General features: G+C 37.9%; 1 protein-coding gene across 3 annotated transcripts in view; it reads right to left on the bottom strand.

The window, feature by feature from the left end:
• The window catches only part of daam2 (dishevelled associated activator of morphogenesis 2), an 86,457-nt gene that overhangs the window by 40,692 nt on the left and 23,789 nt on the right, over positions 1-21,976 (bottom strand). For all 3 annotated transcript variants that reach the window (XM_033987731.2, XM_055231239.1, XM_033987732.2), the window contains exon 2: positions 6,365-6,632. In XM_033987731.2, coding sequence (XP_033843622.1) covers positions 6,365-6,532 — 168 coding nt within the window. In that variant the 5' untranslated portion in view covers positions 6,533-6,632. The remainder of the gene's footprint in view (positions 1-6,364; positions 6,633-21,976) is intronic.

The following is a 21,976-nucleotide window of genomic DNA, read 5'->3' as shown; positions in this document are numbered from 1 at the left end:
CTTATTATGCCAGGTTCACATGGCCTCTCCACATGAGTAAGCCAACATCCAAGAAACAAGCAGTCCCTCCACTAATCTTCCAAAACAAAATGAAATTCCCTTTGGCTTAGTTGTGAAGAAGTTTCCCGATGTAGCCATGTCCACCTTCCCCTGCACACGCCAATGAAGAACTCCCATAAACCAAAACTAATATTGTTACACCTGCTGTTTCTGACAGGTCTGACCTACGTGCGCTTTGTCAGGCTTCCCAATCCAAGGCTATGGAAATACTGCATGTACTGAATACAAGAGGAGCAATATGAGAGAACATGGATGGTCAAAACAAAAAAACAAAAAAAAAAACTTCTACTGCATACCTTGCTAATGGATTTTTTGAGGAAGTTGAGACAAATATGAAAACAACTAGAAGAATTCGAGAAGTCTTCCAAAAAATTGGATTTCATAGCTCCAATTTGGCTACAAAAACCTATTAAACAAGAGTTAAGGAAGGTACAATAAACCTGCTTCATTTTAAGGAGGTATGCAATGTACTTTATGCTATAGCTTACAAATGACTGAAGGCAATACCTCCACATTAGCAAATAAATAAGTATTATGTATGGTATATTGATGCAAGTGCCAAGTGTTGAATTTCCTGGAATGTTCCACAAAATGGCATTAAACTCATTCATTTCTAGAGAAGAGCAGGTTACTCACCAACCCAAGTTACAGGAGACTATGGAGAGGCCCACTCACCATAATAATGTGTGTTTTTTCCAAGGTATTTTTCAGCATTAGACTCACCATGTATTGAAATACTGTGGAACACTCCAGACCCCAGAAAAGTTACATAATGCGCCTTTAAAAAGTTATCACATAGCTATCAGAACAACCAAGAAATCAATAATGCAAAAACAACTTTGTGGTTTTAATCTTTAGCACGTTGCCAGTTTGCCATGTTGCCAGATGTCTAAAATGTCCATCATTCCTATTCTTTACAGTGGATGTGCAAAGGAAACCTGTCACCTGAATGCCAAATGGTAGACAGGAAAAGACTGAGGGTAAATGCGTAGGTGCAAGCGACTGACATGGCGATGGGATTAGGTGCGACAGCCACTTGAGGAGGTGTGAAATGTGAAAGTGCGTCTATAAGGAAACGCGTCTGTGTGGTCCACCAATGACATCCTCTAGCCTCTGGATGCAGCGGAGTCTATTCAAATGACTTTCCGTCCTCAGGCTAAAGACCAAGGCTGTATCCTGTAGCAATGGCCAGACAGGAAGTGAAAGGGAAGAAGAGTGAAATCACAGGAAGTCATCACAAGCCGAGAAAGAAAACTGTAGCTGACAGTACTAGCCTTTTAAGATGATGCTGTGACAAGTTTAGGATAACTTCATGTACAATATTGATTATACGGTTTTATGCTGCTGATAACCTGAGTCTTTAGTGATTTAATTATAAAAATATATAAATTTTGATTATAAAAATTATTCTTCCATGGCATATTGGGTTTGTCATTGCTATGACATGGAAAGAAGAAAAGATTTTGAACAATAATATCTCCTAATTTACTTGAAGATCTGAATATATATTTTTTAAAACATAGCCCTATTATAGACAATAGTTTTTGATAATTTATGAAAACTCCCTTCTTATTAAAACAAAATTCTAAATATGAACTACGCTCAGGACATAAAGGCAGGGAGGCCAATAGTGAAATAATAAATGAGAGAAATTGAAAGAAAGAATGGTGTATGCAAATGGAGGGAAACTATGACATTCCCAAGCACTTATTATGCAATATTTTAAGATACAAGAAAATAAATGGTCTGCAATCAGTTTGGAATTTATATTTCAAGAGTGATCTTCCTGGAAACATACTTACAGAGACTAACTTTATCATCACATCTTTATGAGAGGCCACAAATTGTGATTGCAAGTCATTGTGAATAGATGGGGACAGACATCGAACAGCTGGAGCACTGCCCATAGAGCCTGGATTAAAACTGGGCCAAATTGAGAGACAGAGGCAAAATAACACATTAGTGCAGGCCAAGAGTCAGACAGACAAAGCAGATCACAAATGAAGATGGGATAGAGAGACAGAGCAGCAATCTCATCTAAAGTCTTCTAGTGTCCACGCCAGCTGTTGTCTACTTTGCCAATCTAGCCTGACCACATATTACTTCCTCATCTCATCTCGTCATAAGTGGTAAATGGGGAATGATAGGGTTGATAGATAGATTGAATTGCTTGATTAAAATGCCATGTCTTTAGGTCCGCAAACATTTTAGAACCATCCATAAGGTTTTGCTCCAACTCCCATTCATAACTATAACCAATGAAGTCAACACACTGTGACAAATCCCAGACATACCCATTAAAACACCATCAAAATAAGATTTGTCCCCAAAAAACCTTAGGTCGTACTTTGAACCAACTGAAATGGCATTTTGGTTTACGTCCAGCTACATTGGAATACAAGCTTTTAACTTTGCATTATTCCTCACAGTTAGTCTAATTAAACACAAATTGAATGGTAAACATGATGAAAGTTTCCACTGTTCTGGATAAAAGGCCAAGCCACAGCTTTTACAAAAGGAAACAAGTTCTTGAGGATACCAGTGTTAGCCTTCAGGAAATTGTGTGGCTAATTCTTAATAGTGGAGTTGAATTAATTGGATTGTTAGAAGTGGTGTGTGGATTAGAAGGAGAAAGCAGAAATTGCTTCCAGGCTCATTTGATCTATTTTACATCCACATTTCTGATACTGTTTCCTGCTCAACAATAGGCCTGTCAACGATAACAAGTTTTGAAGTTCGATCTAGTGCTGAAGCAAATATAGACGATAAAGGATGATATTGAAACTAATTTATGCCACTGACACAATGGCCCAAAGAGTAGATTTAAACCACAAAACTATTCTAAATCTACAATATTGTAAAAAAATGATGAGCTTCAATAAATAAACAGCAGAATGAAAACATACACACTAGGACTAGGAGTACAGATCTGTTATTACAGATGCAATTACAGATGCAAACTCATAGTCATAGAAGGTATTTTACTGTTTAAATCTTGACTATATTGCCAAAAAATAACCCCAAACTTCCGATTAGAGCAAAGAAAATGTACACGCGATAAATATAGACCCCCAAAAAATATTGTTCCAGCTTTCATATATGGAATGATCGATATAGTATTAGTATATATTCTGACAGGCCTAACTCAACAAGCAACAATTTGACTTGACAGTGCTTCATATATTCTGGGGATGTCAAGACTATTTGGTTGAGTGATCACCGCGAGTAAAGGTCACAGTGTAATAGTAAAAAGAAAAATAATTACTATTTTAGAAGCATAAAAATAAGTAATGCCACTTCATTTTTAAATTTGATCGTTTGTGTCAGTTTTAATTTTAACTCATCACCATAATTATTACGCTAAAATGTGATATCTTATTTTCTTCTTCCAAAATTGGGACTAAAAGAACTACATCAGGACTAAACTACTTTTCCTTTTAACAACTTTCTGAACGTCCAACTTCTCCTGCGCAATCGTTTTAATAGACAAATGGACAGCTTCCTGAAACATCTATTTGACAGCAGCACTTGGTCGTCATTAGCAGTCTGAGCTAATGCTACACTGTGCTATATCATACAGTGGATGGATGTCCTATTATGGGCACTTAGACACATGGAGGTGGTTTACTCCTCCAGTTGGCCCAGATCTGTCGCTCCCACTCCACAGGCTCCATTCAGTCTCATATGAGCTCCTCCTTCAAAACCCTTTTCATAACAATAACCCCTGTCTGCAGTTGCCACGGAAACACTCACTCTTCACTTATTGCCTGATTTCCCCCCCCCCCCCTTTTTTTCTGAATTTTTGTCACTGCAGCTCTGGGAGACAGCCTTTACAAGATTAGGATTGTGGTTTTACACATTTTTGGGCAGTCTGTTGAATATGTTTAGAAATAATAGCCTCCAGATCTGTTGAAAGTAAGGTTTGTGGTGATTGTAACACTATAGGTTGCCATACGCTCTAATTTACACAACTTGTTCTACATATTACTAAAATCAAGAAATGCAAATTACATTCCTACTTCATCTTATGCCAAACCCACACCACATGGATTGCAAAATTACATGAAAATACCATGACTATTCATTACTCTTTTTATTTTTACATTTGGTGGTGATTTCCTACATTGAAAGCGTTTTATAGTCTGTTTAACTAGGCACATTTTTAAACAATATGATTCTATTTACAAAGACTATAAGGCATGTATTGAAAATCCAATAAGATGAGACATGAATCTAACTGTCAAGGTAAATCGGGAGAGAATTATTCAACTCTCGCATTTTAGTCTGTGGCGCAACATTTGATAAGATGATGCCACAATATAAACCTTACCATACCCACTATTTGTCTATGTGGATAATAATCTATTTGCAACATGTGGCCGTGCTCAGCTCCAAATGTGAAATACCAAATCCTCTCTCTCTCTCTCTCCCAGGTCGAAAATTTGCAAGTTAAGAGGTTTGGAAATCAGAGAAGGATCCTTTAACACGGCTGTTCATCTGTTTACAGTTTAGCTGAGATATTTAGTAGTGCTTAAAACACACCATTTGACAAACATTTGAAATGGTCACTGTGGTTTAGTTTTGCAGTAAACATTTTGATTAACAAAAAAACAGGACTAACACAAGACTAAACTAGGGTTGTATTCAAAATATTGATGCAGCAAGTCAGACAGTTTGGCAATACACTTACAGATACCAAATGCTGTACTGTGATATACACAAGTTAATTTATACACTTAACTCCCTGCTGACTGTACATTCAGGAGTAGTTTGCTTTGTTTAACACTATTGTTTTCTGATATACTAAACGGCACTGAGAATATGAAATTCTTTTTTAAAGGCCAACTTTTAGGTGAATACAGTTATCAGTATATGTGGACCCTGCATCAGGATATCTATTCATGTGTTACACTTGGAAATACGCAGCCCTAAACAATGAGAACAACATTTTAGATGAAAAATAAATATAGAATACTTTTTAAAATGTGGGTCACTTTAGGACAATTGATTGGAAATGTATCTGGACATATAGGGAGAACATCTGCTATGATAAAAGGTAAATAATTTCAGTCTCAAAGGAAATTTGGCTAATCCTCTGAAAGGACATTGACAGCAGTGACGAGTGATATATCCTGCAGGTGGTTAGCTTTAGCATTCCCTAAACTGAACATAGCCAGAAGCAGGGTTGTATCAGAGCTGTCAAACATATTGGTACCAGACAAATGGACTGAAGAATGAGGTTCTTTAGCGGAAAGAGCAGCAGACAGAGACAGGAAGTGAGCGAATCAGGAGACAAAAACAGCAAAGCCCTGTTCTGAACACCAGTGTAGTCCGACAGCTGTGCCCTGATCCCTCTGCTCACCATGGGCACATGCCAACACGGCCAATCTGGCAGAGATACAGGCCAGCAGACTATGCCAATCTGATCCCAATATGTGATAAGAAGGCCTTGTGATGTTTTTGTAATAAGTTAGATGGGAGGGAGCCTTGTTCACCAAGATACATTCAAATTGCCAATGTAGTGTTTTTCCTTAATTTGCAGTGTATTGACTAGTACAATGCCTTTTTGTTCTGTTGGTTACAGACGTGTTTTGTTGATTACAGACATATTTTGTTGATTGCCAACATTTTATGATTTTGCTTGTTGAATGCTTGTTGCACTTTGTCTATTTTTGTCTAGATTTTTGTGGTGAGCAGATCTGGAATAAGACGCATTCCAGATGAATGTACCATGTGTGCTGTATGTGTTCAATCTTTGATCCAACTAATAAAAGTGGGACTAATCTGAATAATACCACTTTGTGAAAATAAGTTGTGCTTTAGTTTAGATGAGGTATTTTAGTTTCAACAAATAAAAGGGAGGAAATGGCATCTTTAATTAGTTGTTACTTTCAACTTTTTTACATTCACTCGTCACCAGATCAGAGAACTGTGCGTGCGGTTAGGGGATTGTGTTGATTATCAAGTCTTTGTGTTTTCTAACATATTGATTGCAGACATTTTATGTTTCTTCTCGTTGGATGTGCAGCTTTGCCTATTTTAATAATAATCTTCATCATAATAATAATAATAATCTCAATCGTAATCATAATCATCATTATTATCCTCATTATTATTATATACAATTCTCAATAACTACTTTGTAATATGGACTATTGAGAACAAATTGGAGAAGAAAAAAACTAAATCAGCCTATGCCTTAGTTCTGATAAAGTACTTTTAGTTTCAACAAATAAATGGAAGGAGACATTAGGCAGCACATGTTCAACTATTTGTTATTTTAAACTCTTTTATATTCACTCACCACCAGTTCAGAGAAGCGTGCATGCAGCTCTTCGGCCGGGGGCATGGGAGCACTGAACTCCAGCAGCTGCAGAGGCACAGTGTCCTTTAGGTTGATCTCTGGGGGCTCGCTGCTCCCGAAGCAGCAGAGAAAGCCCAGGCCCGGCCGGTTCCTCTTCCTGGGCGGCATGGTGGAGGTGCTAACACAGGTGGCAGTGGTGTAGCGGGGGGGCCGGGGGGGCAGGGAGGGGGAGAGAAGGAGGACTGAGCTGCTATCTGGGGGGCATGATCTGCAAGAAAGAACAAATAACAGCAGGGTTTACATTCAAAGTCAATGTTATGTTTCCTTGTATTGTGTAGAATAACAATCACATATGAGATTCAATGTACCCGGCATACTCTGCATACCAGAACATCTACTGTACTCTGTAAGCTGTTTGGAAAAGTAATTTGGTACATGGGAAATAAAGGAATGTATGTATCCAACAGCCAAAGAACATTGCAAATAAATACTGTATAGGTGGGAGCAGCAGGATGGGAGCATGAGTGAACACAGAAAACCTCAAACAATATTAAAACTTATGCAATGGGATAAAATATAAAATAAATACTTAAGTTAAGGTCACATACAAGTTTTTATGACAATCGCAACAAATTCAAGAACAGTGACATGGGGGTACATCCTAGTGTACTCATGGAAAGATTCAGAAAGATAAGAAAGTAGGACCATTCCCAAAGCGACTAACAATTTATAAAGTAAATATTATTTTTTTTAAAATAATCAAATACTGCATATATCAGGAAGCTGAGATCCATGAAACAGTAAGAAGCCAGTCATTTGAACTAGTACACTTACTATGTTAAAGAAATTCAAGGCCAAATCACTTAATATCTACATATGTTATTGGGCACTAGAGCAAGATTGACCCCAAAATTAAAAATACAGTCTAGACCCACAGAACAGCGACCCTCCCATTCAGCAGGAGCTTTCTTTATTATTGTTGTGTAAACAGTGCCAGGCTGCAGAATAGTGCAGATTTGTTATTTTTTTATATCAAGAACCACTGTAATTGTCTTGACACTGGACAGTAAACAATGCCCCCTGTGTATGAGGTACAATGGTGAGAGGAGCCAGAGGTGCCCCAGCACTGCACTGGACTCCTGACAGAAGCAGACACTGAGCACACTTTCTGTCTGAGCAGTGGATGACACATAAAAGCAGGGGCAGAGGCCTAAATGAGCCACAGTACCCTGAGGATTTCCTCTCTGCCATGAAAAGCATACGGGTGGTCTGCAGGATAGTATGAATAATGCACCTTTTAAAATATATTACATCCACACAATAGCGAGCACACGGCCGCAGACACTAGGAGGTTGCCAAAGTTCCCCCTGTAGTTTATGGCTTTTGTGAATGAATAGACTCCAGGCATGGTAATCCGGGAACAATCTTGGAGAAATAAATCCATTCTGGGCTTGTAAATTAGGATCATAATACAATGACGATGGCATCAACAACATGAAAAATAAAAAAGCCTATAGAAGTCAGTAATCTTATGCATCAGCCAGGTTTACAACAAATGTAAGATTCATGTGTCTCCTTTTCAGTATGGTGCACTAGGTAACGTTTCTGATGGAAGGTCCACCACTGCCTCCATGGCGATGATATTGTTTTGCCTGGTATGTTTCAAAGCATTAAACTCTTCAGCGTCAGGCCTAGTTACAGATCAGATCTGTGGAGGAAAAACTGCAGCAAGAATGCATGTTTTTCAATGCATTTACTTTGCAATAGAAACATGTAATTGAATAAACACAAGATAAATAGGTTTAATGCCATACTGTGGAAGTTTCCCAGCAAAGCAATGTCATCTTCACATGCAAGAAAACGTACGATGTGCACCTTTAAAGCTGGTGGTTGATGAGTGAAACAAATCATCTTTACTCATCAAATCCATCACTTGTTGCTAGGTTACATCCATGTCATCCTTGGACCACTCTTGATGCATACTGACCATTTCAGAGTGAGATTTAGAGATTATCTGCCTGAAATCTCGGACTATGAAAATGTTTTCTTTATCAAACTCACAGAAATCCTGTTGCTCATCCATTCAACCTGATTGTAATCTATCTCATTTGAAGATACAATGTATCATGATGAAGCTTACAATCAATCATATTCATTTTGCTTGGCAGTGGTCATAATATTGTTAATTATTTTACTGCGCTAGTTATGAAACATCTGCATTGTGTCTATTCTTGTGCGCCATACTGCATTTTAAATTGGTTAAAATCCGTACAAAGCCTGACAGACTTGCACGGTTCACTGCCATCATCACTCTTACAACACAGCTCGGTGTGGGAGTTCTCACTGTGGAGTCTAAAAATAGTTGAGTGGTAAATTCTTTATGAACGCACAGCCTTCAACACAAGACGAAGAAAAAGAAAACAGCTCAATACCATTTCACATTTGCTTATTTGTTGTTCTTACACTGTTCTTACACTGTTATTTCAAGCATAGATTGATGAATATTTTGTCTGCAATTAAATGTATACATTTCCATTATGGCAAGATTCCATATGTATCTACCCCACAGTTGCATGCCCATTGCATCAGTCCAGTGGGAGATTTGCAGTACTTTGTAAATTTGAGCTGCAGTGATCAGCATTTGACCCAGATGAGTACCAGCTGGAGGTTAAAAATAAACACAAGATCCCTTTCCTCAATTTACCACTGTTTACACCTAATTTTTGGCCCTCACCACTCACAAAGTGATGGCGAGGGACATTGTTCTTGCTGGGTTTCTTATTATTATTATTATTTTATTTTTATTTTTTTACCGATAGCATGTGAGAAGATGCTGGGAAGGGTCCATGGTGGGGCAATGGGATACACTTTGTACATATGTACACATGTACACAACTGAGTTTTCAGTCTTGACTCCTCACTTTAAAGAGTTTGAGATTTTATTCTGTTAAGCAGAAACGCAGCATTTACACTTATGTACTACGGTTAGTACCGTAATAAGATGAATGTCCATAATATATTTAGTGCAGTAGATATTCTCATTCCACTTGATTCAGTACTCAACACAGTAAGCTTTCATGCTTTTTGTTTCTGTAGGATAAATTATGAGTTGGAGGATACGTTTTTATGGCTGTGGTGAGTTAGTTATTGTTTGACTGGACAGCTGGACTCTAATGGAAAAGCAGCCACTCAACAGGGGTTTAAATCCACTCAGCAAAAACAGTATCACTCCACCTTCTGTCCCATCTCCAAACACCCCTCTATCTTCACTGTCCCAAAGCAGCCCATGTGCAGCCAGTCTTCACTCAACACTGCTCCTGCTGGCCTGCAGCCAACCACTGCCCACAAAAAGTAGGCCAAGGGATCCAAATACGCTTTAGCATCCACTGTATATAGAGAAACATAAGAAGGGGTGACATTGGGGAGGTGTGTTTTGGCTAACCTCCATCGCTGCATGCTAAAATCACTACACAAACACAATGCTAAAATGGCCGTGTCCAGTGCCATATGTTCCTCACGTGGCTCTTATCTTTCACCTTTTCAGTTAATCCTCTCAAGGCCCCCACCTCCTCAGGGTCACTGTCATCCTCTATTATGGTACTCAATAGGGTGACATTTCGCTCTGACCACCCCCCTTCAGTATGGACATCTGTCATTTTCCCTACCACTTTCAACACTCCTTTGTTGCTACTTTTTAAAGTATACACTACAATATACTGACCCAATACAGCCACAGTGCAGGACAAGCTTGCCATCAGATAAATGAAGAAGGTTGCAGGCTAACAGTTGTAGATATAATTTTTCTTTTTTAAAAACACCTTGACAACTCTTTGCTGTCATTATTACTGTCATATTTTAAACAATGAAGCTTAAACGTGCTTAATAACAGTTAATTATTTACATTGTCCGTGTGGAGTTCCCTCTATTTTAGATGCTGCTGCAACAAAACATTTAACATTAGGCTCTCAATATTATTTGGGTATTGTTTTATCCCTACCACAGGAGAATATTTACTGCTTGTGTAGTGATACGTACTTCTTTTGTTTTGAACTATCATAGCAACATCTAGAACATATGAAACATCAACAGTTCAGGCTCAAATAAATTAACTAGACCAGATAAAATTTCAGAATAGATACATACAAAACTGCTAGTGCTATAAAAGCTGTTCTCTTTCAAGCATGTATATCTGCTTTTATTCATGCAGTGTCACAGATCCCACCCCAAACACATGACTTGGAAGACTTCCCACATTCACTCACACCTCTTCCTGCATGGCTCATCTCAGGGAAACATGTGGTTCTCACTTACAGGAAAAGGAAGCTATCAGTTAAAGAGTATAGTGACAAATGCATCCCAATCTCTGCAGGATTACTGAAATGAAAATGTGCATTGTCTGATGAGAACGGCATTGCAATGAAATGAATTTTAACCAAATTGAGATTATCAATGATCAGCCAATTGTTGTGTGGAGAGGATTTTAGACTTTGATAGAATAAACAGGACTATTTTTCTGTATTAAATAGCACTAATTTAATACCATATTTTTATTGGTTTATAATTTATAAAAAATAAATACATAAATATTGTAACCACAATTGGGATCAGGGAGGAGGAACAAAATTGTGACAAATATTTTGCAATTTCACCTGATGAGCAGAAGAAATGACAAAAATCTTGAAATATGAACTGACAAACTAATACAAGAATCACATTTCAGAACATATTTGTACAGATCTAAACTACAGGGTCAGCAGTTTTTAAGCAAAATAAGACAGGATGTTTTGTTGTCTGCCACATTTGCTAATTGTGTCCATTCAAATGTGATTTTGATTTGATTGCAATTAATCTTGTAACCCTAACCCTAAGGACTAAAGGGAGATACTACTTCCACTTTTCATTCAGCCCAATGGCCCATCGACTTCCAGCACCGGGAAGTAGGTCATTGGGAGAGAAGGAGAAAGGAGGGGGGAGGCAGCATCGATGGAGCGAGGTGGATAGATGGATGTACTGTATGTAAGTATGCAGGGATCAGCTTTTCCAACATCTGTGCTGCTGAACATAAATTGAATTCTCTTCAAAACATCTGTCACAAGATGAGAATGGACAGAAATCAAACTTAAATCGCAATATGGGAAAAAACAGCTGTAACATTTGATTACATTTGATGTCATCTAATAATATGACAAAGTAGAGTTCATTGGGTTTAGATGTCATAAACCTATTGGACCAGAGGGGCTGTGTCACTGTTGTATTATAGTGTAGTCATATTTTTTTAACAGTTTATTTATAAGGATTTTAATACTATACAAAAAAGCAGGACATGCTGGAGGGACTATGTCTCTCAGCTGGCCTGGGAATGCCTTGGGGTCCCACCGGAGGAGATGGAAGACGTGTCTGGGGTGAGGGAAGTCTGGGAGTCCCTGCTTAGACTGCTGCCCCCGCGATAAGGCCCCGAATAAGCGGAAGAAAATGGATGGATGGACAAAAAATTATGACAAAAGTTATTATTTTAACATAACATAGAGCCCGACCCTCCCACAAAGATAAACAAAAAAAAAAAAAAAAAAAAAAAAAAAAAAACACCCAAAAAATGATGTAGCTAAATAAAAAATATATACAAAAAATTGAAAATAATTACATGCATTCAATACAGCCCCAGCTATAAAACAGAAAAATTACAGGGTAATCAAAATTGCAGTGACACAAATTATCTATCAGTTTATTACATATAATTTTCTTACATTTTTCTTTTGCATACTTATAAAAAGGTTGTCAGATTAAAAAAGCAAACAAACTATGGATTGCTCTTATTCAAATCAGTTAAAAGTGTGTCTTATATTTTTCATTATTCTATTCAATGTAGAATGTCTTTAATCCACTATAAATATGATGGAGACAGTGCATTTTTCCAATTCAACAAAACTAGTCTATGAGTAAGGAGTGTACAGTAGGCCACAGAGTCCTGTTAGTATTTACACAGGGGGTGAGGGTTCAACATAACTCCAGAGAGCCATCACTGGATGTGGGTCTAAGGGAATCCTTAAAGTGCCTGACAACATCTTGACCACTTGAGCCCAGAAAGGGACCAATTTGGTACAAGTCCAGAGTGTGTGAAAGTATGTACCTTCTGTTATTTTACACCAGTCAAATGTTGGATTGCTGTTGGGGAACCTTCTTGTTAGTCTGCTTTAGACCAATGAACTTGCCATGCCTGGCACAAATTGGTGAAGTCTGAGCCCATTTCAAATTTTTTCCTCCCTAATTTTCAGTTGGTAAATCTTTTAGATCCCATTCCCACCTGTTTTAATATTATCCAGAGATGGATTATGTAAAGAGTATAATGTGTTGTAAAGAATTGAGATCCCTTTAAATTACTTAAAAAGTTTCAAACAAATTATCAAGAAGAGTGGGAAATGGGGTGTGCTGCTTCCTAACACAGATAAAAAAAAAAAAAAAAAAAATGTGTACATGTGATATCAAAATCAACATACAGTTAATGGAACAAAATAAACTGTCTGCTCTTAAAAAAAATCCTGGACATAGTATACATAGAATAGTGGGTCTGAATGAGCCGGCATGCCATCCATAAGGTTTCCTAATTTGTTTCCAGATAAAAGCGGCAGGCACCCGTTTGTTCTATGTGAAATAATTGTGAGATAAGAGTCAGCCAAAAGTGAGCTAATGAGTAGGGAATGCAGAATTGTGCTTCAAAAATACACCATGAAGGGGCGTCAGCACCTGGGTCTTTATATAACCAGTGAATAATCAAAGACAAATATTCCAATAATTTCCTATAATACAATTGGAAATTTGGGAGGGCCATACAACCAAATTCTTTTGGTCATTGCAGATATACTTTGCTGAAGCATGGGGGCTTTTGATGCCAGACAAAACCAGAGGTAATATTATCCATTTTTTTTAAAGAAAGAGTTGGGAATAAAGATTGGAATGCACTAAAAAAAGATGACTTTGGACAACTAAAAGATTTAGAGAAACCAGCACTTTATACTTTCTTCTACGTCATTAACCAAGGGAGAAATTCTTGGACACCAAGATAAGTGAACTTGTCTCCAGTAACCTTAATATCTTAGCAGGGATTGAAGAATCCAGAACTGAGATGTAAATGATCATATAGTCTGCATGTAAAGATAGTTTTTGTTCAAGCACTTGATTTTTGTTTGTTAGCCTCTCAATTATTGTGAGTCATATATGAAATAATCTATAATAATACGAGCCTCTCATAACGTTCCATAATATCATAATAGAGATCAATCTGTGAGGCAATATACTGGACAATTTCATCCTGGGATAAAACAGTTCCAACAAGTCTCCACGGTGGTCTCAGAGCATGAAATGCAAGCCTGAAAGTAGCAATAAGAGGTGAATGGTCAGAAATAATAATAGCACATATGAACAAGCTTCTACCAATTGGAACAAAAAGAATCAATCAAAGAAGATGATTGATGTACCAGAGAGAAAAAGTGAGTACGGTCGCCCAGTTGGATTGAAGATTTGCCACAACGCTGTCATGAGTTTCCTGTAGATAGGCAACCTTGATCCCTAAACTGGCAAGGTGAGAAAGGACCTTATTTATCTTTGACGGCTTCCCTAACCCACTGACATTCCAGCTTGCAAATGTTACACTAGAAGTTTAGCCCAAAGTATGCAAGTCAAAATATGAATAATGTACAATATATAGAGACAAATCAGCACTGAAATAAAATGAGATAAACCAAAAAATAAAAAAAGGAAAATAAAATAAACCCCTCAAAAAATCTCACACCTGCACCCCCCCAAACATAGGTGTACAACAGATTCAATCAAACTCCCCATCTTGTCACTCAAAACCATAGAGTCAAAGCCAGTCAGAATGCCTCCAGTGAAGGCTGTGAAACCTTCCAAATCCTTGATATGAGTTTCATGTGATGAAAGCGTGGCCTGTATATTGGAAACCGATGTTGTCAACTGAGTGCTCACAGAATCAATGCTCTTATTCAAATCAGTTTCCAAGTCCTTTATGTTTTGTCCAATCGTCTTACATATGGATTCTCTTAGACTCTTCAAGGACTCTAGCAATCAGCATGTTATCAGCTTCTGCATCCTGTGATTTAATGGGGGCTAACACAGAGCTAGCCTGGGAGCAGCTGCATTGTTTGACTGGTTTCGGGTCAGTGGAGATGCCATTTTCAGATTATTCTTTCAAAAAATCTATCCTCGTACAACATTGATCTAAAATAAACAGGTTTCACAAAGACAAAGCTAAAGCTAAATTAAAATGAAAAATAGTGGATCTGTACCATAAACTGTATAAAGAAGTGGACTAAGGGAGTGTGACGTCACCCATAGTGTTTGGCTCCAGTCAAACGAAGCTTATCAAGGGTTGGAGTTATGGGGCGAATTTGGAGCAGAGTTTCATATTTGGAATTGTGACTGGGAGTATTATAGCAATCGAAGAGCCAATCCAGAGCAAGGCTGATGAAGGTAATGTCCGTTCCTGCTGGTTTAGCAGGAAGCGGGCGCTTAGCAAAGCTGTCAATCAAACCTGTTGCTAATGCTAGCAGCCTCGGAGAAAGAAGGCGCCTGGTGCCTTTATCTGTTATTAATGTTAATATCTTGATTTGTCGACACAATAGCGATATAAAAATGGCAGGATCATGTAGAAGGTGTTAATATAAAAATTTTAAGACCAAAACGACAAGCTTAACAGCAGCAGTTACAGAGAGAAGGGTGACAGTTTTTCAGTGTTAAGTGAATTGGAAAAAGAGTCGATGGAGCCGGAAGGGTGCCCATGCTCGCTTCCTATTTGGGACATGGCGGCTTGCGGGTTAGCCCTGTATATTTGCATTTGTACAGACGTTGCAAGAAACATGTCTATATCTCACAGCACCTCCACAAGCTTCTCTATAGTCCAGTCATTTTATTCTTAGCCTGATTTTTAAATGTTGAAACTACTAAAATGGTGCTCTTAGGGAACTTGAAAAAGTGGCTTTCAAACACTTATTGAACAATTTATTAAATGTATTCAATGGCAGAGATAAATTGGTAGTTGCTTATGCTAAAAGTTGGCAGGTGGCGACTTTTTTTTTGGCCAGGCAGTGTATAATGTGATATAAAGCAGCTCTCGGACCAAAATAAGATATGCACCAACCATGTGTAACCAATTTCAAAGCAATCGATAACCCAACAGTAACATTGGTTCAGCAGGCTTGCTTAAACTAATCACTGAATAATTTGGATGAATAATTAGGATGCTCTGAATTAGTAAAGTTTGGAGGGCTACAGAGAGTTTAATTAACTAGTTCTGTTTTTCGCAGTCTAACACGGTGCATTTAATGGACGTCTGGTTCAGCCTTATAGAGGAAGAGCAGCAGAAGTGTAGACACAAATAGCAACTTCAAGAGACACTAAATAAAAGATTAAAGCCAAGCCAGCAGCACATGTTTTTCCTTTAGCTCAGCTCATTCAAACAGATGCATCACCAACCTCTGTCTGCTCCTGCAAATGAGGAGCAGACCTTATTCTAGGCTGACGGAGTAGATACAAGTGGAAAATAGTAATGAGGGTTCTGGTAAAGTAAGTATTTAGTAGTATCAAATACCACAATTTCCTTGGAGCCAGGTCACAATTTTAATTTTATCACAATTTATGTACGGATTTTATGTTGCCTCTCAAGAAGTACTCCTTCTTCATCTCCTTCTTCTGTTTATACTTGTAAGTGGTTAAATCCACCTGTCAGTCACTCCAAGCCTAATAGAGGATGACCAATAGGGTAATAAGAGTGGGTGAGGAAAAGGGTCCATGTTTGGACATAGAGCAATATGGTGATCTCACAAAAAAAACATTATCAGAAGGATCAGATCACTATTTGATTTGACATATTTGACATATTGCCCTGCCCTAATGCGTCATGTGAAAATTTGTATACTTAATTCTGTAAGTAATCATGGCTATAAAAATCAGATTTCAATCAAATTTGACATAAAGTAGCCATTCAAGCCTTCCAGTGTGCACAGAGGAGCCAGGGCACTCTTTGGATGAGTTTGCCCCAGACATGCCCTCTCCACATGCCCTCCCTTCACTCTGCAGTCTGCATGTTTGTCCGCTGACTAATGGACCTTTATGTGATTCACTCCTCTGTAGCTTTAGCCACTGGCTCTGGTCCAACTCACCTGGGACACTGAAGACCCCCTCACTCACAGGCCTCTGCCCACCCACACTTCATCTCTGTCTGCCCGTGATCCAACACACAGAGTAGTTAGTGATCATAGACAATAACAGTAAGGCCATGTATAAACGAACAGCATAGCACCATTTGTTTAGCATATAACTGCATTAGAACAGTTGTGCTTTGACAGCGTTTGTCTGTTAGTTTTCATGCAGTCAATCATGCCTATCAACTGAGAGTCACTCATAAAAACTGCATTTTAACAGTATATGCTAAGATCTATTAAAAATGTACTGTTATCAACAAATCATTATTGGTTACAGGAAATACATATGCTGAATATAGATTACTTCTGAATCCGATCATTCTCTATTGGGTTTTCACGGACATTGCCATGGCTATCAATTATTCATTTACAAAACATATGTCGTTGTTATGTAATGTCTACTTTTTCTGCTGTTACTGCTGACTAAAATGGCATCTGCATGAATAATGCAACTAGCAACAATCTGTTTACAGACAATGAGTTAAAATAAATGGCCTAATTAATACAACTATAATAATACACTAGCCAAACATTCAATACAGTAGATTTTACTAACTTGTATTTGATATGTTGCTTGTCTGTGGTAACTTGTGCATTAGCAACTATTAATTAAGTAAGTAAATTTACATAAGCTGCATTTTGTCCAAACTATGGGATAAATAGGCCTAAGTAATGGGAGCAGGATTTGTGCTTGAGCTGTTTTCGTTTCAGCCTGTAGCTTTGGAGTCAGGGTCTTTTTGATTTTCATGCCTGCAGTATTTTTAGCCACAGAGTTGTCACCACCAAAAATATGTCTGGCTTCTTAATGTTGTTTTCAAATCAGAGATGGAAAAGTACTCAAACTCTGTACTAATGTAAAAATAGTATGAAATAAAAGGTATTCAACAACATTCTAAGTGATATAGTTTTCAAGATTACATAAATGGAGTCTACATGCCACAACTGCAAATAGCATTTTTATCTACTGCAACTACTCCTGCTTATTACAACTACTTTACACCAATTTACTCAAATTTAACAATAGTTCTTGCTTACATTATCTAAAAATTCTAGACGACAAATGTCATAAAAACGTTTACTAGATTGTTTATACTGAGCTTAAAGTACTGAGTGAAGCTATTACAATCATAATAACCATGACATTTTTATCCCACTTATAATGGGACAAGACCATTATCCTTGTGATAAACAACACAAGGCCATTATCCTCATGTTGGTTATCAAGATGCTAAAAGGAAACAGCAATTTGATTGGCAAAGTATATTCATATCTATTCCTCATTGGCCGATCACAATTCTTCTGTTATTTCAAGTATGGTCCCTTTTAGTCATGAAGTTGTTTTCCCCAATATAATGTAAAAGCAGCTCTTAGTGTCGAAATCAGACTGCATGACATTTGTTTGATCCACTACTGGATGCCTGGCTTGTGTCTACGTGCATCTTTCAGGAAAAGACGAAACATCATAAGATAAAGTACACACCCTGTTTCCTGTCCTCCCTCTCCTTTAACCACTTAAACACTTTCATTCTTCTAATTCTTTAATCACTACCTCAGTCTCAGATTAAATGGGAAGGATGAGATGTCTGAAAATCTTTGCCCGTACAGGTAAATTTGATGAGCCAATTCTCAATGATCTTCCTTTTAGCATCTACATACTGCAAATATGTTAGTGTGCTTATTTGTGTCCATACATCCGTTTTCTAATTAATATTTAAAACTTTTGCAGTACATGCATTGTAGCTTACAGAAATGTTATGGGGAATGAATGACCAAGCTAAATTTGGTAGCAGAGGCCAAGAAAGAAATGATCTATGCTAAGTCTGGCCACTTAAAATAGCCACAGCCTCCATTACCAATAATGACTTTAATAGTCCAAGGTTAGTAATGATGCTTAAACACTACCAGATTGTCACAGTAAACAACATATGGAAGAATGCATTTTCATTTGTTCACAAACTGTTGTCAAAATGGCCAATAAATAGACTCAATTATTACAATTAACCAGGTTTGTATATCCAATGCATGTACTCCCACTGTGTCATAGGTTTCCTCCGGGAGCTCCTGTTTTCCCAACCACTACAATAAGGCCAGGAAGAGATTTAACCTAAAGTTAATGGGCTTTTTCTCAAATAAAATAAAAATCTGAGTTCAAACTGTGTGAAATAACTTTTGCGGCACGCCAGGAGGCAGAGGATTTGCTGTGGGAAAAGCTAAGAATAAATTATTTTAATAAAGGAAATATAAGTAATTATCACAATCACCATAAATGAGACTAATGGGGGTTCACTACTGAAAATGCATATGTATATGTATCCCAGAGTCAATCCTATAAACATCAACTCATTCACAGCCAAAGTTTGACAATTCTCAAAGGTCTTACTGGGATGGAGCCTCATTCCAAACAAACATACAGGCACTACTGGTTTTAACAGAGCCTTGAGGCACTGTAACCCATGAAGAGGAAATTCCACATTTTAACCACTGGAAAAATAGAACGGCAGAAATTGTGAGTCCTCTGGGGATGCCATTAATAATCATTTTATTTAGTGTGATTAAGAAAAAAAACACCTATTTCCTGGAGTGACTCATGATCACATACATAAAAGTACAAGGAGTTATTACAACTCTGATTGAAATTTGACTTTGATCAAAACAAAATGAGCTTGAAGCTGTAGTATAGGACTCCCACGTATCATGTACAGTTCCACTTTGAAGCAAATTACTATACGCATGTTAAGCTCTGTCATAGAAGCCACAAACCACAAATACAAACTGTTAGTGAAAGCTGAGCAAGAGAAGGAGACTTGGAATGTTGGAATGAACAAATGATGGAAGATGGCGATTAGCTATATATGACTTAAGACTAAACTACATAAAACAATAATAAATTAGGCTTGTGAGGCAAACAAAATGAGTTAACTTTAAGCTAATCACACCATTACAATTCATTTTATGGATGCACTATATAACTTTGCTGATGGAGGGTCTGCCACTGACTTGTTTGGAGAATGTATTGCTTTGCCTGGAATGCTCCACAGTTATTAGACGTTTCTGTTCTCATGGAGACAAGGTAAAGCCACCAAACCATGTTACAGGTCAGATCTAAGGAGAGGCAAACCCGCTCACAGTAAGACCACATCTTTTATGTTTTTTATGTATTTAGCAATAAAAAAAATACCTGTAATCGACCTGTAAAATGAATAAATACAAGTTTTGAGTTTAATGCCAAACTGAGAAGCATTCCAGGCAAAGCTATAACATGACAACATGCAGCTGACCAGAAGTTACATAGTGAACCTTTAAGTGATATCTCGCAAGGCAAGCTACTGTTTTCAAATCACCCCAAACCAGGATAAAAATAGCATGATTAATTATTATAGATGAGCTATACAACATAAATAAATGACCTATATATGAGGGCGATGATTGGTTGTTAAACTAAATGTGCTCCAATGGGCATCCACATGTTGAACGAGTAATTCCACCAGTTGCTGTGCGAGACTCAACAGTGTAATCAGTAAAAGCCGTGCAGTGAGAAACAATGACATCAGAGATACACTGCTGACCCACTTCTCCACTCACCAATGAGCTGCTCTCATCATGTAGTGGGACCGCTGGGCCAACCATGCTTTAATATGAGATGAAGCACCATGACCCATTGCAATGACCCTATAACATTCCCACATATTAACAACCACAGCAATGAAATCCAATACTCTACATCCCTTTTCATGAACCTAAAAGTATGTGTGCTCTGTGACACTTTGTTTGGTTATTTCATAGAAGTGGAACGCATCTCTGGCCATGCTAAAGATATATCTGGTATGCAGCGCTGTACTTCCCAGGAATATCAGAGGCATTCAAATCTCCAAATCAGTATGGTACACTTTCCTCAATCAGTATGGTACAATATTAAGTCCTAAGTTGATAGATCCCATATTTGATGGACAGGTTTTGATTACTTTAAATACAGAACAAGTCATTATGAATATTTTTGCAATGGGGCTGAATGATATGGGTAATTTAATTGTGATTTTTCTGACATAATAACAATAATAATGCCTTACACTTATAATACACACAGGCTTGTCAAAGCCTCTCAAAGTGCTACACTGTCGTCACTATTCATTCATTCCATACTTGGTGGTAACTTGGTCTGGCTCATGCCAGATTGATATGTGCAGCACTATGAAATGAGTTCTACCATCAATCTGGGATGGCTCTCGCTGAAATTGACCAGAAAACACAGAACATCATGACAATTATTTGAATCTGATTGGTCCAATCGTCACAACAGCAGAGCAAGCCGAAAAATCTATGTTTGGTTACATTCAGTTGAGAGAAAAGCATAGACATCCACAAATGCACAAATCCTTTACCTTCTGCACATTTTCCACAAGCAAAATAGTCTATATTGATGTTAAAATAGGCTGAAGTATGTCTGACAGCATTGCCATGTTTGCTTTGGTTCGCTTGGGCACTTGGCCTTTGGGTTCCACACAAACCTCAATGCTGCTCTGTGATTGGTCCACCCACCCGATTATCCTTAGAGCGGGAGCATGCCAAGATGGAATCTCGAGTTTGTGAACAAATATCACAAGAATTCATCTTGTGATGGTTAACTTGGTCATGGTAAGATACTATTATAGCCACAGCTGCCCTGGAGCAGACTGACAGAAGCTGTCAATCTGCACCATAGACCTCTCTGACCACCACCAACACACACACATACACTCGACTTTCATAATAAGACTGAAACATGAACTGATAAACTAATACAAGAATCACATTTCTGAACATATTTGTACACATGTAAACTACAGGGTTAGCATTTTTTTAGACAGAATATTTTATGGGGAAAATTATGGTACAAATGCAAACTGAAATTTGCAATTGTAATTAATCCTGCAGCCCTATAGAATAATTAACATTACTAATACATAGCAATATTAAACAATGGCAGGGTCACAGGTCAATAGCTGCTCTATTGGAGGGACAAGGCCGTTATGGGAAATGTCTGGTATGCTCCACTGAGACAGTTTTAGCAATGCTCTGACATAGCCTCTCAGAAGTGACCAGCGTTTTTGAAATAGCCCAGAGCGGTAATGCTGCTCTGTAAAAGGGGAGATATGCTTACACATCATAGGCGGCAGAAAGTGTGTTACTGGCACAAATACAATGGTGCCACTTGACACCCGTGCTGTGTGGGGACTTCCAGAGAAGAGAGGGGAGCAAGACTCTTTCTACTAAAGTCAATAATCCACATAGATCATATGGTAGTAGTAATGCAAGTTGTCCAATGATCAGAACGTCATATTTTTATGTCTCTTGATTTTAAATGTGAATGTATTCCTTTTTGTTATTGCAAATGAACACATGAAGGTAGAAACAGGACTAA

Source organism: Periophthalmus magnuspinnatus, chromosome 22, assembly GCF_009829125.3.
Source record: "Periophthalmus magnuspinnatus isolate fPerMag1 chromosome 22, fPerMag1.2.pri, whole genome shotgun sequence".
In the NCBI taxonomy this organism is placed as follows: Eukaryota; Metazoa; Chordata; class Actinopteri; order Gobiiformes; family Gobiidae; genus Periophthalmus; species Periophthalmus magnuspinnatus.
Note: the sequence above shows the minus strand (reverse complement) of the source record. Positions and strands in the feature narration are given on the sequence as shown.